This window comes from Arachis hypogaea, chromosome 12 (assembly GCF_003086295.3).
Source record: "Arachis hypogaea cultivar Tifrunner chromosome 12, arahy.Tifrunner.gnm2.J5K5, whole genome shotgun sequence".
Lineage (NCBI taxonomy): Eukaryota > Viridiplantae > Streptophyta > Magnoliopsida > Fabales > Fabaceae > Arachis > Arachis hypogaea.
The window spans coordinates 87668137-87682274 of record NC_092047.1 but is presented as its reverse complement, the minus strand read 5'-3'; the positions used below and the strand labels follow the sequence as shown (position 1 = coordinate 87682274).

General features: G+C 30.8%; 1 protein-coding gene across 2 annotated transcripts; it reads right to left on the bottom strand.

Moving 5' to 3' along the window:
- Nucleotides 1-6384: 6384 nt before the first annotated feature.
- On the bottom strand, nucleotides 6385-9711 carry LOC112727651 (transcription factor bHLH130). 2 transcript variants are annotated; one of them, XM_025777510.3, is made up of 6 exons: nucleotides 8758-9711; nucleotides 7794-8131; nucleotides 7532-7702; nucleotides 7113-7178; nucleotides 6937-7005; nucleotides 6385-6837 (listed from the first exon to the last, which is right to left on the bottom strand). In XM_025777510.3, the coding sequence occupies exons 1-6, from the start codon at nucleotides 9281-9283 to the stop codon at nucleotides 6766-6768; spliced, it is 1242 nt and encodes a 413-aa protein (XP_025633295.1). In that variant the 5' UTR covers nucleotides 9284-9711; the 3' UTR covers nucleotides 6385-6765. The 2 variants fall into 2 exon arrangements, with proteins under 2 accessions (XP_025633295.1, XP_025633296.1); XM_025777511.3 differs by having other exon boundaries at nucleotides 7113-7170.
- Nucleotides 9712-14138: the final 4427 nt, after the last annotated feature.

The window sequence follows — 14138 nt, the reverse complement described above, 5'->3', positions numbered from 1 at the left end:
GGCTAGAACCATTGGCAGCATTCCTGAGATCCAGAAAGTCTAAACCTTGTCTGTGGTATTCCGAGTAGGATCTGGAAAGGGATGACTGTGACGAGCTTCAAACTTGCGAATGTTGGGCGCAGTGACAGTGTGCAAAAGGACAATGGTCCTATTCCGACGCTAGCGGGAACCGACAGATGATTAGTCGTACGGTGACAGCGCATATGGATTTGTTTTCATCCGAGAGGATCATACAGCTTGCCATGGAAGGAGGTAACGCATGGTTGGAAGAAGGCAGTAGGAAAGCAGAGGTTTTGAAGCAACAAAGCATCTCCAGATGCTTATCTGAAATTCCCACCAATGAATTACATAAGTAACTTTATCTTATTTTATATTTTATTTATATTTTAATTATCAAAACCTCATAACCATTTGAATCCGCTTGACTGCGATTTACAAGGATGACCATAGCTTGCTTCAAGCCGACAATCTCCGTGGGATCGACTTACTCACGTAAGGTATTACTTGAACGACCCAGTGCACTTACTGGTCAGTTATACGGAATTGTGAAGAAGTCTTGAATTCAAATTCTCCCACACCAAGTTTTTGGCACTATAGCCAATGAACGAATAATCACGATTTTGCGTACCAACCATCAAAAACGCCATCATTTCAAAAACAAGTATTATTAGCAATGTACTAAAAACTAGTTTATTATTTTTTTATTATTAATTATGTTTAAAAATTGATATTAGATTATTAATGTTTGTAAAGACTTGTCTTTTAAATTTTAAGATATTATTTTAATTTTATTTATATAATTTTATATTTTTTTAATTATAACCTTATTAATTGAATAAATAATAATCTACCAATTAAATCAATAATTCGATAATCTGATCATATAACTAAATTAATTATCAATTTAATTCTAATAACTATGGACTGAATTGCATCTCACGAAAATAACAAATTTGTTTATGGCTAGACTTTGTGGAGCGGGTCCAGCTGCCTGGCTATTTTAAGTGAGGAAAAAAAAGTACACAGAAAAATACCATGTCCGACAACGGCGGCACACATTTGTCCAAACTTTTATTCCTTTTCTGAATTTTAATACCTGACGAGGAAACAACTGGGAATGGGATAAGATTGAATGTGGAAGAGAAAGGAAAAATCACCAAAATGGGTCATCAACACATGAATTGAACAATGTATGGTTACTTATAATTGGTCATAACGGCGGGTGACTATAACTTTATTTTTGGCTCTCATGCAACTCTTTAATGTCAACATCAAATCATTAATGTGACATTGTATAGGTCCCAATACGATATGCAACTGTCCCCTCTATAAATGGCTAAAAACCTAAAACACAACTAGGGATATCTAAATTAATATTTAACAATTTTTTTTTCAAAGTAGTTTCTCATTTTGAAATATTAAATAAATAAAATTAATTTTAATACATTCATAATATATTTTACATAACTTGAATAATCATGTTATGATACAATTATAAAAAATTAGTTATTTTTACTATCTAGCAATTGAATATATACATGTTGGAGTGTATTAATACCATAAAAATTTATTTTAAGCTTTAACATTCTTTAACATCGTAAATGTGCTTTCCATTAAGTTGTTCAAATTCAATCCAAATCAATAAAAATGGCATTAATTTAAATTTGATTGGATTCTATTTTTTTGCAAACTAAATGAATTGGATCGAATTTTAGATTTACTTCTCAAAATTGATCCAATCTAATCTAAATCGTACAATATCCTATAATATTATTATTTTATTATTATATTTACAATTTTATTTATAAATTTTTTTTTGAAAGAAAGAAAGAGCTCAACACTCAAGGTGGAGCATAGAAAGACAACATTAAACATAAAAACAAACAACTCCTATGTCATCTCTGGCATAGCCATCGGCCACATGAGTTATTTACTATACCACTCTGTACCACATGAAAACGATTGATCCACACACTCTACAACTCTTGTTATCTTGCTCTGAAATATGAACTCATTCCGTCGTAGCCAAATAATCCATATTACTGAGAAGAACCCAACTAGCCAAAACTTGCGCTGCTCGTCTCTCATCGGCAAAGATCTCCAACTCTCAAAGTGGTCTTTCAAGGTACCGGGAGCAGTCCACTCCTGTCCAAATGCCGATATCCATGCACACCACACCTTCCAAGAGAACTCACATGTAACAAATAAGTGTTGTATAGTTTCAACACCTTTCTTACACAACATGCAGACGTTATCATTCTGTTGTAGGATTCCCAATCTACTTAGACGATCATTTGTGTTCACCCTGTCTACTAATACAAACCAAGCGAACAACTCGACTTGAGGTGGGACTAGACCTTTCCAAATTTTCTTTGTATCGTATAGCGAAGAAGCTCCTCATTCATGGTCTCTTCCTGCAAAACCTGCACAAATGAGTTAGTAGAATAAACTCTTTCCTTGCCAAATTTTCACATCACTCTATCTTGTACATCTGATACTAATCTAACAGATTGCAAGACGTGTAGCAGCTGATCCAATGTATCAGTCTCCCATTCGCGGAGTTCCCTCCTCCATTGGAAGTGCCAAACCCACTCTATCCCATCCCGAATCCCACAATCCCCAATTACTGATCCTTTTTGGTTTGAAATCAAGAAGAGTCTCGGAAAGGAGTCTTTCAACTTTCCCACTTGGAGCCATGTATTCTCCCAGAACCTGGTTGATCTACCATCTCCTACTTCCTTAGCAAGGCCATCAATCATCTTCTGCCTGACATGTTACTCCTTTATTTGTATTTGACATTGTCTCTCCATGGGCCCCCTCTCCTTGGTAACTCCTGAGTTGACAACAAGTGATTCGGGTTCAAGCTATTACAGGAGCACACAATCTTCTTCCATAGAGGACAGTCCTCCTTTGAGAATCGTCACCACCATTTAAATAGTAAGGCAGTATTGCGAACCACCGCATCACCCACCCCCCGAGCCTCCAAGCTTCTTTGGTACCTGGACCATCTCCCACTTCACGAGAGCCATACCAGGTCGTCAATCATCCTTCCCCCAAAAGAACCTCCTATGCAAGGAAATGATTCTTCGTGCAACTGCATTTGGCATCTTATACAATCTCAGGTAATAGATAAGTAGGCTGTTGATCACCGACTTAATGAGCACCAGCTTTCCAGCCTTACTAAGAATCTTCGCTTTCCACAAGCTTAGTTTTTCATCCACCTTATCTAGAACCGGCTTCCAAGTTTTTACTAACCGTGGGTTTGCTCCTAGGCTGATGTCAAGATACCTCACCGGCAGTGCTGCCTCCTGACACCCTAGTAGTTGACACATTCGGCTAACCCACTCCTGACTGCAGTTCACTGGTATCAAGTTGGACTTCTCAAAATTAATGTTCAGTCCAGACATCAATTCGAAGCATCTCAGAAGCCTCTTCCGGCGGACAGAATAATATAGTGTCATCAGCAAATTGTAAGTGTGACAACTCTATATTATCCCTCCCGACTAAGAGTGGAGATATCCGACCGTTCCTTACTGCCTCCGCGATCATCCGGTTAAGCACATCCACCACCAGAACAAACAGAAACGACGATAACAGGTCCCTTGCCGTAGGCCCCTCTCCATTTTGAATGGTTTTGATGGTGACCATTGATCAGGATAGAGATGGATGCCGACCTAACACACTCTCTAACCCATGATCTCCATGTTCTACCGAAACCCATCTTTTCTAAAACAGTATCAACAAAGCACCATTTAACTCTATCATAGGCTTTATGGAAATCCAATTTGATAATCATTGATGCCTTCTTTTTCTGTTTCAACCATTGCACCGTTTCACATGCAATTAAAGCTCTATCATGTATCTTCCTTCCCTTCACAAAGACACTCTGTGATTCCCCAACTAAGCCTGACATTACACTCCTCATTCTCCGTGTCAACAACTTAGAGATAACTTTATATGCACATCCAACTATACTGATAGGTCTGAGGTCTTTAATTTCCTTAGCCCCAACAAATATATTCAATTTGTTAACATTTTTATATTATTCATGTATTATTATTATTTAATAAATATTTTATGTTCAAAATATAATTTATTTATTTATTTTAACTAATCTATAATTTTATTTTATTGTTATGTTATCATTGATTTTTCAAAATGATGTTGAGATTTATTATGTCATTGTTAGTTATTTAAAATTTGATGTTAAAACTTGTTATATATTTTTTTATTTTTTTAATTTACAAAACCGCAAATTCAATCCAATCCAATCCAAACCGCTTGAAATTGAATCAGATTGGATCGATTATTTTTTTAAAAAAAAAAACATCAAATCCAAACCGCATCGCAAATAAAATTAGTGTTTAGATCAGATGAATTTTTAACTCAAAATCAATCCAAACTGGACCGCAAATTCCCTGCTTTCCACTTGCCACGAAAGAGAGCATAGGCCTTTTGAATGCTGTACTAATACAATAAGAAGCGACAAATAGAATTCATCTTCATCATATATATGTAATAAAAAGGGCAAGTTACTTAAATAAATAGAATAGAGAAAATATTTACCCAAATGTGCAAAACTGGTTCTTGTTACCTGCATGTGCAAAAAGCCATTTCTATGTAATCCGTGGCAACCCACCACGGTTTCAAAACGTGCATAAACCGTGGCAGGTCCCAGCGGATTATGGCCAAAAGATATAGAGTGTAAACCGTGGTAGGTCACCACGGTTTACTAAGGAGAGATGGCGTGCATAAACCGTGGAGAGTCACAACGGTTTATGAAAAAACTTGTTTGCACATAAAACTTTGTGGGTCACCACGGTTTATGTGTGGTAAATAATGGCTAGAAAATCTTGTTAATTTTATGTCCAATAGAAAATGAATTTATTACCACAATAAATTTATGAGCAGAATCTTAAATTATGTCTTATCAACAACAGCTTTTTATAATAGAAAGAGTACAATAGAAAAAAAATATCAGATAATACTAAGAAAATGATTTTTATAGTGCTTAAAAAATTGATGTCTATTTACTAAAAAATAAAAAATTAATATTTAATTTAAAATGATGAAATTTAATAAATTTAAAATATTTAAAATTTTTTATGTAAAATAAATTAGAAAAAAATTAGACTCCAATAATAAACACCATGAAATTTTTGGATTTTTTTCTATTATAAAATAAAAATATTTTTAAAAATAAATTACACTAACATTAATGTTTGGAATCTGTGTTTTTATATTTTTTTTTAAATTTTTATGAAGTTTTCAAAATCTTAGGCGAACTTATAAAAACTACTCAAAAGTTCGTTTAAACTTAAGGTGACCTCTCTCATTATATTCATCTTTATTTTTTCATTTATAAAATAAAGATTCATTACACTATAACATATTAATGAATACAATAAAATAATTACTTGTTAATATTGGTATATTAATATTCATTAACATGCTTATTGATTAAATCTTTTATATAGATTTAATAAATTCACATATAAGTATATTGATACATTAGTATTTGTTAAATTTAAAATAAAAATATTTATTATATTATAAGAATATTAATGAGTACTCTAAAAATTATTAATAAGTAATTATTTTATTATGTTCATTAATATTTTTTATAGTATAATAAATATTTAAATATCGTGTAAAATGAAAAATAGGGATAAACATAATGAAAAAATAATTGATAATACATGTAAAAATTTTATAGTATATATTAGTCAATAATACATAAAGAGAACGAAAAAATTTTATTATAAATATTCAATAGAAATAGATGATTTTTTTTCTTTATAAAATGTACTATATAGTGTGTATTTATTAGGCTGCCTTTGTTTTCAACAACAAAATAGGATAAGACACTGAAAATAGGATAGGACAAGACACTGATGGACAGAGACACAAAATTTTGTGTTCTTGTAATTCTGCTTGGTGATAAACTAGAACAAATTATGAAAATCTAATTTATTCTCATTTTTTTCATTAAAAAAATTTGAGATGAAAAATATAATAATAAAAAATATAATTATAAAAAATTAACAAGAATAATAAAAAAAATAAAAAATAAGTTGTGTCTCTTGGACATAAAATTAACAAGGTTTTCTGGCCATTATTTACCACACATAAACCGTGGTGACCCACAATATTTTATGTGCAAACAAATTTTTTCATAAACTGTAGTGACTCTCCACGGTTTATGCACGCCATCTCTCCTTAGTAAACCGTGGTGACCTACCACGGTTTACACTCTATATCTTTTGGCCATAATCCGCTGGGACCTACCACGGTTTATGCATGTTTTGAAACCGTGGTGGGTTGCCACGGATTACATAGAAATGGCTTTTTGCACATGCAGGTAACAAGAACCAGTTTTGCACATTTGGGTAAATATTTTCTCTATTCTATTTATTTAAGTAACTTGCCCTAATAAAAAATTTCATATATCTATATGAATAAAAACAGTATATTCCCTTAAAACGGAATACATTTATTACACAATTCTCCTATACAAAAATACAGATTTATACTATTATGATTTTTGTTGACTGTATAACGAAAACCTCGTTAGCTTAAAGAAATAACCTTTGAGCTAAAAGCTATTATGCTAGCTAGCATTCTATGTTACAATCATTAAAAAGCAACAACAAATCTTATATTAGCTTCTATTTTTCTAATTATTTCTCAGGATGAAGATGATGTATAGTTCTCGATCCTAACCATATCTTAGCATAGTTTTTCTGTGCTACTTGTAGAGAAGGTTTAAACAATTTGATTTGTATCTGCTCTCCGCATGCTTATACATTTGCAGTTTGCCCTCTTTTCACTTAGATTCTGCAAGTAATTTTGAAAAACAATCAATGTAAAAACATGGAGAGTAAGATTAAGGGGTGGAAAATTTTGTTCTTAAATCAAATTCTCTCTTTATGTTACCTTGAATTGTTTCTGAAGATCTTTAATGTAGTCAACCGCCAAGTCCAACATGTCTGCTGTGTTGGTTTGCTGCCAAGAACATGAAGAATGTTAATTTTCCAAACACGCACACATGCATGCATGCACACACACACATATTTCAAGTTCAAAGAACCAGACTTATCATTTGTTCTTACCTTGTCCATGTTTGGGACCAGCTCTTGCAATTTCCTCATTCGTTCGCTGATCCGTGTTCTTCGTACCTGAAATTAGTTAGTCCTTAAAATCGTGTATAATATGCTGCAAGTTCATAAATTCAATACAGTCTAAATAATGTGCTGCTCTTTATTTTGAAGTAAGAAAGGATTTTTCTTCATTCCATCATAGTTGATGCATCCTCACAAGATATTAAGATGCTTTCCATTTCAAAACAATAATAAAGTTCTGTTTCTCTGGGATTGGCTATATTAGATTAAATGATGTTTTTGTGTCTTATTCTGAGCTATTTAGACAAGTCAGTTAAATATAACTCATTCTTAATGCTCATAGTCATAGTTAAGATAATAAGATTCTTCTGAAAACGTAAATTGTATTTTGGAGATAGACAAAGTCCTACCCTTTCAGCTATGCTTCGGGGATGAGTAGCGCAGCCTCGCTTCGCTCTGATTTTACAAGGAACAGAATCTGGGAACTGAAGCAGATTCTCCATACCAATCATCTCTGATGAAGTTTTCGGCAAACTCAAGTGATGTGATAGCATATGAACTTGATTTCCTAGCTCTCCATTCTGAGTACATCAATTGGTTCGAATTAAGAGCAAGAAATCAAAGTGAAAGAATAAGATCATAAAAGTGAACATCCTATATATAGATGCATACCTGAACATCAGGAAACAACTTTCCATTGCTACTTCGCCCTCTTTTCAAGCCAGTGAGGTTTTCAGAGTGTTGTGGTGCATCACTCCAAGAACCATAGCAGAATCCGGGGCTGTAATGCAAGGCATCACCATTGCTACCACCCTGCCTCCCATCTTCAGGGCTATTTGCCCCAATTTCCTCGTTCCCTATTTCGGAGATCTGCGACAACATTCCCAAGGAAGAAGCAGTTCTTGATGAGAAGCTAATCTGATTCTTCAATCTGTTCATCGATGGACTAAGTTCTTCGCTGGTGCTGTTAACATGACCATAGTTCCCGACACCTTTCATGGTAGCAAATCCTACAATTTACAAACATATAACTTCTTCTGAGTAATTACTGTCTTAATATAATAAGAAGGAAGGTCAGATATCATATTCTAGATCCTCAAATTGAAGTAATTAGTTAGTTATTACATATTTATATAAAACATAAGCATAATTTGCAATCTTGGATCTACAATACTATAAAAACGAAGCATAGATAAAGATCATTCGATATTGAAGTTTCAGGAAAGGATTAATTCTCCTAAAAGCTTAAGGAACAAATACCAATTAACACATAGCACATCTAAATGAATAAGCTCATCATATTGCAAAAATTTTAACTAAATATAAATGCTGTGATACCATGTAAGGTAAATAATAAACAGATTTGAAAAGTTTCATCAACCTCCATGTAACTATAATTCGGATCATGAGATTCAAAACAACCATAAATTGGATTGAATCAATGTCCCCACCAATCTCATTGATTCCTAATTGATTGCTCTTTCATTAAGCACACATATAGCATCTAACTAATACTCATTATGATGATGATTAGATTCTAAATAGTAACAAATCCTCCACTCTATTACAGTAACAAGAAAACATCACGTCTTAAAAGGAAAAAAAAATAGATAAAAATATGTTACAAGTTAAATACCATTTTGAAATGAAACGTTGGAGAAAAGGTCAGCAGGGGAACTATTCTGCCTGAGAAGATTTAAAGAAGAAGAAACGCCAAACCCTTTTTGGTCCATTCCCATTGAACCCATAACCAACCCTAAAGACCCATCCATTGAAGATGAACAAGAAGAAGAAGAAGAAGAAGAAGTGTTCCTTGGGTAGTGAGGTGGCAATCCACCACCACCACCATATCCGCGCCCTCCAGAATTCATCCGCCTCAGACCCTTCGAATCACAACCCTTATTGTTTGTTTTTGTGTTTGTGTTTGTGTTTGTATCTGGGAATTCTTGGAAGCTATGTGAAACGGTATCGTTTTTGGAAATATTGTTTTTGCTGCTACTGCTATTACTATTGGCTAATCTCGAGAGCAAGGCTTGGGATTCAGTGAAAGTTGGAGTGAGATTCGCGAGAAGCGAACTCGGTGCAGAGCGATAACGAAGCAAACCAGAACTACTGCTTTGTTGTTGTTCAAGTTGATAGCCTTGAAGCGAATTTGAATCCATTATCACTATTTATATATATGTCTGTATATGTTTTAGTGTTTGTTATGTGCTTTGTTTGGGTTACTCAAAAGTCACTGTGACGCTGTAAAAAGATTAGAAGATGGGGAATCATTATGGAAAAGCTATAAATTCAGAGTTTTTTTTTTTTTTTGGATTGGATTGGGTTTGGGTGTGGTGGATAAGATCTTGTAGGAGAAGCAAGAAGAGTGGAAGAAAAGGGAATAGGTGGTTTTTGTGGTGGTAGAAACTTGCACACAATTCAAGGAAGGGAGAGGGAGAGGGAGAGGGAGAGGGAGAGATATATGGTGTCTGTAAAGGTGTGTTTTTGTGTATTGTGTGCAGAGGCAGAAGAAGATGCAGAAAGGAAGGGATAGATACGGAGATGCAATGAAAGGGACAGGGAGGTTTGTGCGCGAGTAGTAGTAGATAGGGATCAGTGTAATTAAGAGTAATATTTAAAGAGTTAATATTTTTTTAAACAATGCTAAATCAGTCATTCAAATAAAATATATATTAAAATATAAAATATATATTAAAAATAAAATAAAATTATATATATTTATATATAAATATAAATTTAATTATTCTGTTAGTCTATATAATTTTATAAAATTTTTTATTAAGTTTTTATATATTTTTTTTAATTGAGTCTTTGTATCAATTTTTTTTAATTAGATCTCTCTTAATAATAATTGGCTTAATTTTATAGGGATTTAACTAAAAAATGGTAGAGTGACCCAAATAAAAAATAAGTATAAAGATCCAATTAAAGAAAATTAATGTAAGAATTTAATTAAAAAAAAAGTACAGGAGCCTAATTAAAAATTTCGCAAAACTATAGAGACCAACAGAATAATTAAATCATAAATATATAATAACATTTTTAACTTTTTATATTCAAAATTTTTTTTAAAAAAATGTTTAATCTTTAAATTAGTCTCTAAAAAATAAAATTAATTAAATTAATTCTAAAAAATATTAAAATAATTACATTTATTTTTTTGTCACTTTATAATTCACTAACATTAACCAATAATGTCAGTAATAGCATAACTCATGTCTATATTAGTATGACAAATTTTCAAAATTACAAAAAATGAGTCCGAGTTGCATAAACTCTAATCTGCTTATCATTTATAAGTATTTCTTTCTTTCTTTTTTAAGTAAAGTATTATTGTTATTGTCTCCAACGTTTGAGATAAGTCTTATTTATATCCTTAACATTTAAATTATTCTATTTGTATTCCTAATATTTGTAAAAGTGATTCAATATTAACCTACCGTCAATTACACATCATAAGCTTTAGTTGAAATTCTAAAAATTTCTTTTTTAAGTTAGAATACAAATGTTTGGGATAGAATCGATAATTCATTAAGTATAATAACTCATCAAAACTTAAAACTAATCTCCGCAACATTTACATAATTCATTTTGTTAGGGACATAATTGAACCTGTCATAAATAGTGGGTACAATATTGAAATCGAACATATCCAAATGAGACGTAATTGAGAATGAATACATCTAAATAAGAATAATTGAAAAATACAATTTGATCTGTTAGTATAATTGACGATATGATAACATTGAATTACTTTTATAAACGTTAGTAATACAAATAGAACGATTTAAACGTTAGGAATACAAATACGATTTATCCCAAATATTAAGGACAAAAATAATATTTTACTTTTTTTTTTCTTTCTTGCATAAACATGATTCAGATTGCAAATTATTATGTCACTAGCATGACGGGTAGTAGAAATAAAGATCGTGGTAGTGGGTAGGGACGGACATACAAGGTGAGTGGAGGCCTCGGCTCCAACTTTTTTAAAAAAAAATTAATAGTAATAAGTTATTAAGTATGATTTAATTTTTTTTAAATTTATTTAATATTTAGTCTAATATAAATAAAAGTCCAGTCTAACCTAAATATTAATGATTTCTAATATCTAAAAAAGTAAGTAATAATATTAAAAAAAATCTGAAAAGATATTATTACTAATGTTTTTTAATTAAATAAAATTTTTTAAATTTCATAAAGTGAATTTTTTTTTCTTCTTGTGAGCATCCTTCTTGATTCATTTGGTATTAATTCTCTCTGTTTCAACTATTACAACTGAGAGATCTTTTTCAGCGATGAATATTGTGAAGAATAACTCATAAATAAAATGAAAGGTTAATTTCTTGCTAATTTTCTTTTAATTATATTGAAAAAAAAATTACTAAAAAATTTGACAGATTCTATTATCGATAAATTTTATGATACGAAGAATCGACCACTTCGTTAATAAAAAGTACATACATATTTTTTGTACTTTAAAATATATTCTCTATCAATATATTTTTGTAATACATTTTACATTATATAATTTTTTGTATAATTTTTTAATATTATAAATGTTATTGGCCCCTCCAGAATAATATTTCTGGATCCGTCCCTGGTAGTGGGTTACCATACCAGTGAACTATAAAAGTGACGAACACTCGACTCACTCTAACATAGTTGGGGACTAATTTAATTGATTTTATTTTTTAGAGATTAATTTAGAGATCGAATCTATTTTAAGTATTAACTTAAATATATATATATATATATATATATATATATATATTATAAAACAATGCTACATGTACACTAAAAATTAATTATCATATATTTTTGTATAAATATAAATATTGATAAAATCATTTTGAATGTGCATTTTATTTTTCGACATGTGTTATCAATGATTAATTTGATAATTAATTTTTTTTATACACGTAGTATAATTAATCTATTATTACAATAATTATAATGTCTATATAATTTTGACAATACTTTTTATTGTCTCAAAATTAAAGTAACATTTTTATTATTTGATAATTCTTTAAAATTCAAAAATAAAATTAAAAAATATTAGCTAAGTATAAAATAATATAATTTTAATTTTAAGTGTTCTTGAAGTTATTTATTATAACTATCATAATGATAATTATCACATACTCTACCTGTTTAAATAGATACTAAAAAAATTCTCTCTCATACAAATAAGTTTTTCTTCATTTTGATTCATGGGAATATGTTTGGTGAAAAAAGTACTTTTAAGACTTTGAAGGACCATAAACCAAGATGCTAAATGACGAGTTGGGATGACATTTATACAGCAGTTATTGAAAATGTAAATTTTGACTCAAAGTTTAATATATTTGCAGGCCGGTTTAAATTGATTTGATTGGACCAATTATTTAAAGATTGATTTTTTTGAAAGAATTGATTTTTTTTTACCAACTATTTTTTTTGTAACATAGACTTAAAATAATAATCCATACTCCCAAAAACCAGCCAGAATTACTATCCATATTTTAATGATCAAGCACTATATATTTTAATGAAATACATATTTTCCTGGACAACTTCATCTTTTATATTGACATATAATTTTTTTTTCTGGAAAAACTTGAAGAAAATAAAAAAGAGTTTATAATAAATCCTAAGTGATTTAATTTATCATTTTTAATAGGAACAATAATATATATTATAAAAAATTAGAATAATAAACAATACACAAAAATTACAATGATAAATTTTACAATATCAAACAAAAAATATTCTATAATTGTTTTAATATTCTTAGTATTTTTTATTTAGTATTATTTTGGACGATAACATTTTATTACTTATGACTCTATTGTTATGTATGATTAGTTTTTTATTTATTTTGTCATTTTTAATAAAATCAATAATTCATATTATAACAAAATTATGATAAAAAAATTAATTAAAAAATAAAAAATTAAAATATAAAAGAAAGTATTAAAAATGATAAAAAAAATTATGGAGAAATTTATTAAAACCAATAATGACCAGGAACAAACCTAAACACACGTTAAGTGCGCAAAGCTACAATTTCTTACTTCAAGTGAACGGGCTTTTAGGATACAAAATTACGTCTACGTTCAGAGAAAAAAAAAATTGCCAAACATCAAAGAATGGCGTTCAAAGAACTTAAACACACTTTTATCATTTTCAACGTGTTTGCCAAACATACCCTTAATAGTAATAGTATATCAAAAATCATAGTGTCTTGTTTGAACAGAATGAGTACATCAGATAACGAAATTCCTAAAAAGTTATATACCAACATAATCCACAAAATACTAGTCTGATTAATAAAGAAAAGAAGAACAAGATTGATCAGCTTCCAGCTTCGTCGCGACATCGAACCTACAATATTGTGACTAGCTCAATTGAGATACCTCGAACACCCCAACACCTTCGGGCTTGAAGTCAGAATTATTCGTGTTCCCATCTTTCTTTGGCTCTGAAATTTTACCAATTTATTTATGTGAATCACCTCCCAGCACATCAATTGCAGGCACATTTGATTCCGCATCCTTAATCCAACTCATTAGCTTGTTATGAACATCAAGGGATTATGACCAATATATTTATTAAACACCAGTAGTGTTACTTAAGCGGTAGCTCCTTATTACAATTTCCTATTTAGCCAACAACATTTAAACTAGGCCTCAAAAGGAAACAGTTATCCAATATAGTCAAAAGCAAAAATCAAAACAGTGAATGTCTAAACCCGAGAGGAGAGAAGAGAGAGAGAGAGAGAGAGAGAGAGAGAGAGAGAGAGAGAGAGAGAGAGAGAGAGAGAGAGAGAGAGAGAGAGAGAGAGAGAGAGAGAGAGAGAGAGAGAGAGTTTGTACAACCAGACAAGAATCAAGACCATGAAGGGCAAGTAGCAGGTCATCATAAAACTCAAAGAGAAAGAACAGAATACCAATCATAATATGAAGAAATAACCCAGGAAAAATAAAAGAAAACTATTAGCATGGCTAAGACTAAAATGAAATTGCACAACTA

Excerpts from the sequence above, each read along its gene's own strand:
- LOC112727651 (XM_025777510.3), bottom strand. The coding sequence starts at position 9,283 with ATGGATTCAAATTCGCTTCAAGGCTATCAACTTGAACAACAACAAAGC. Across the intron at positions 8,132-8,757 it reads CAACGTTTCATTTCAAAATG|GATTTGCTACCATGAAAGGT; the intron begins GTATTTAACTTG and ends TGTAAATTGTAG. Across the intron at positions 6,838-6,936 it reads ATCTTCAGAAACAATTCAAG|AATCTAAGTGAAAAGAGGGC; the intron begins GTAACATAAAGA and ends AATTACTTGCAG.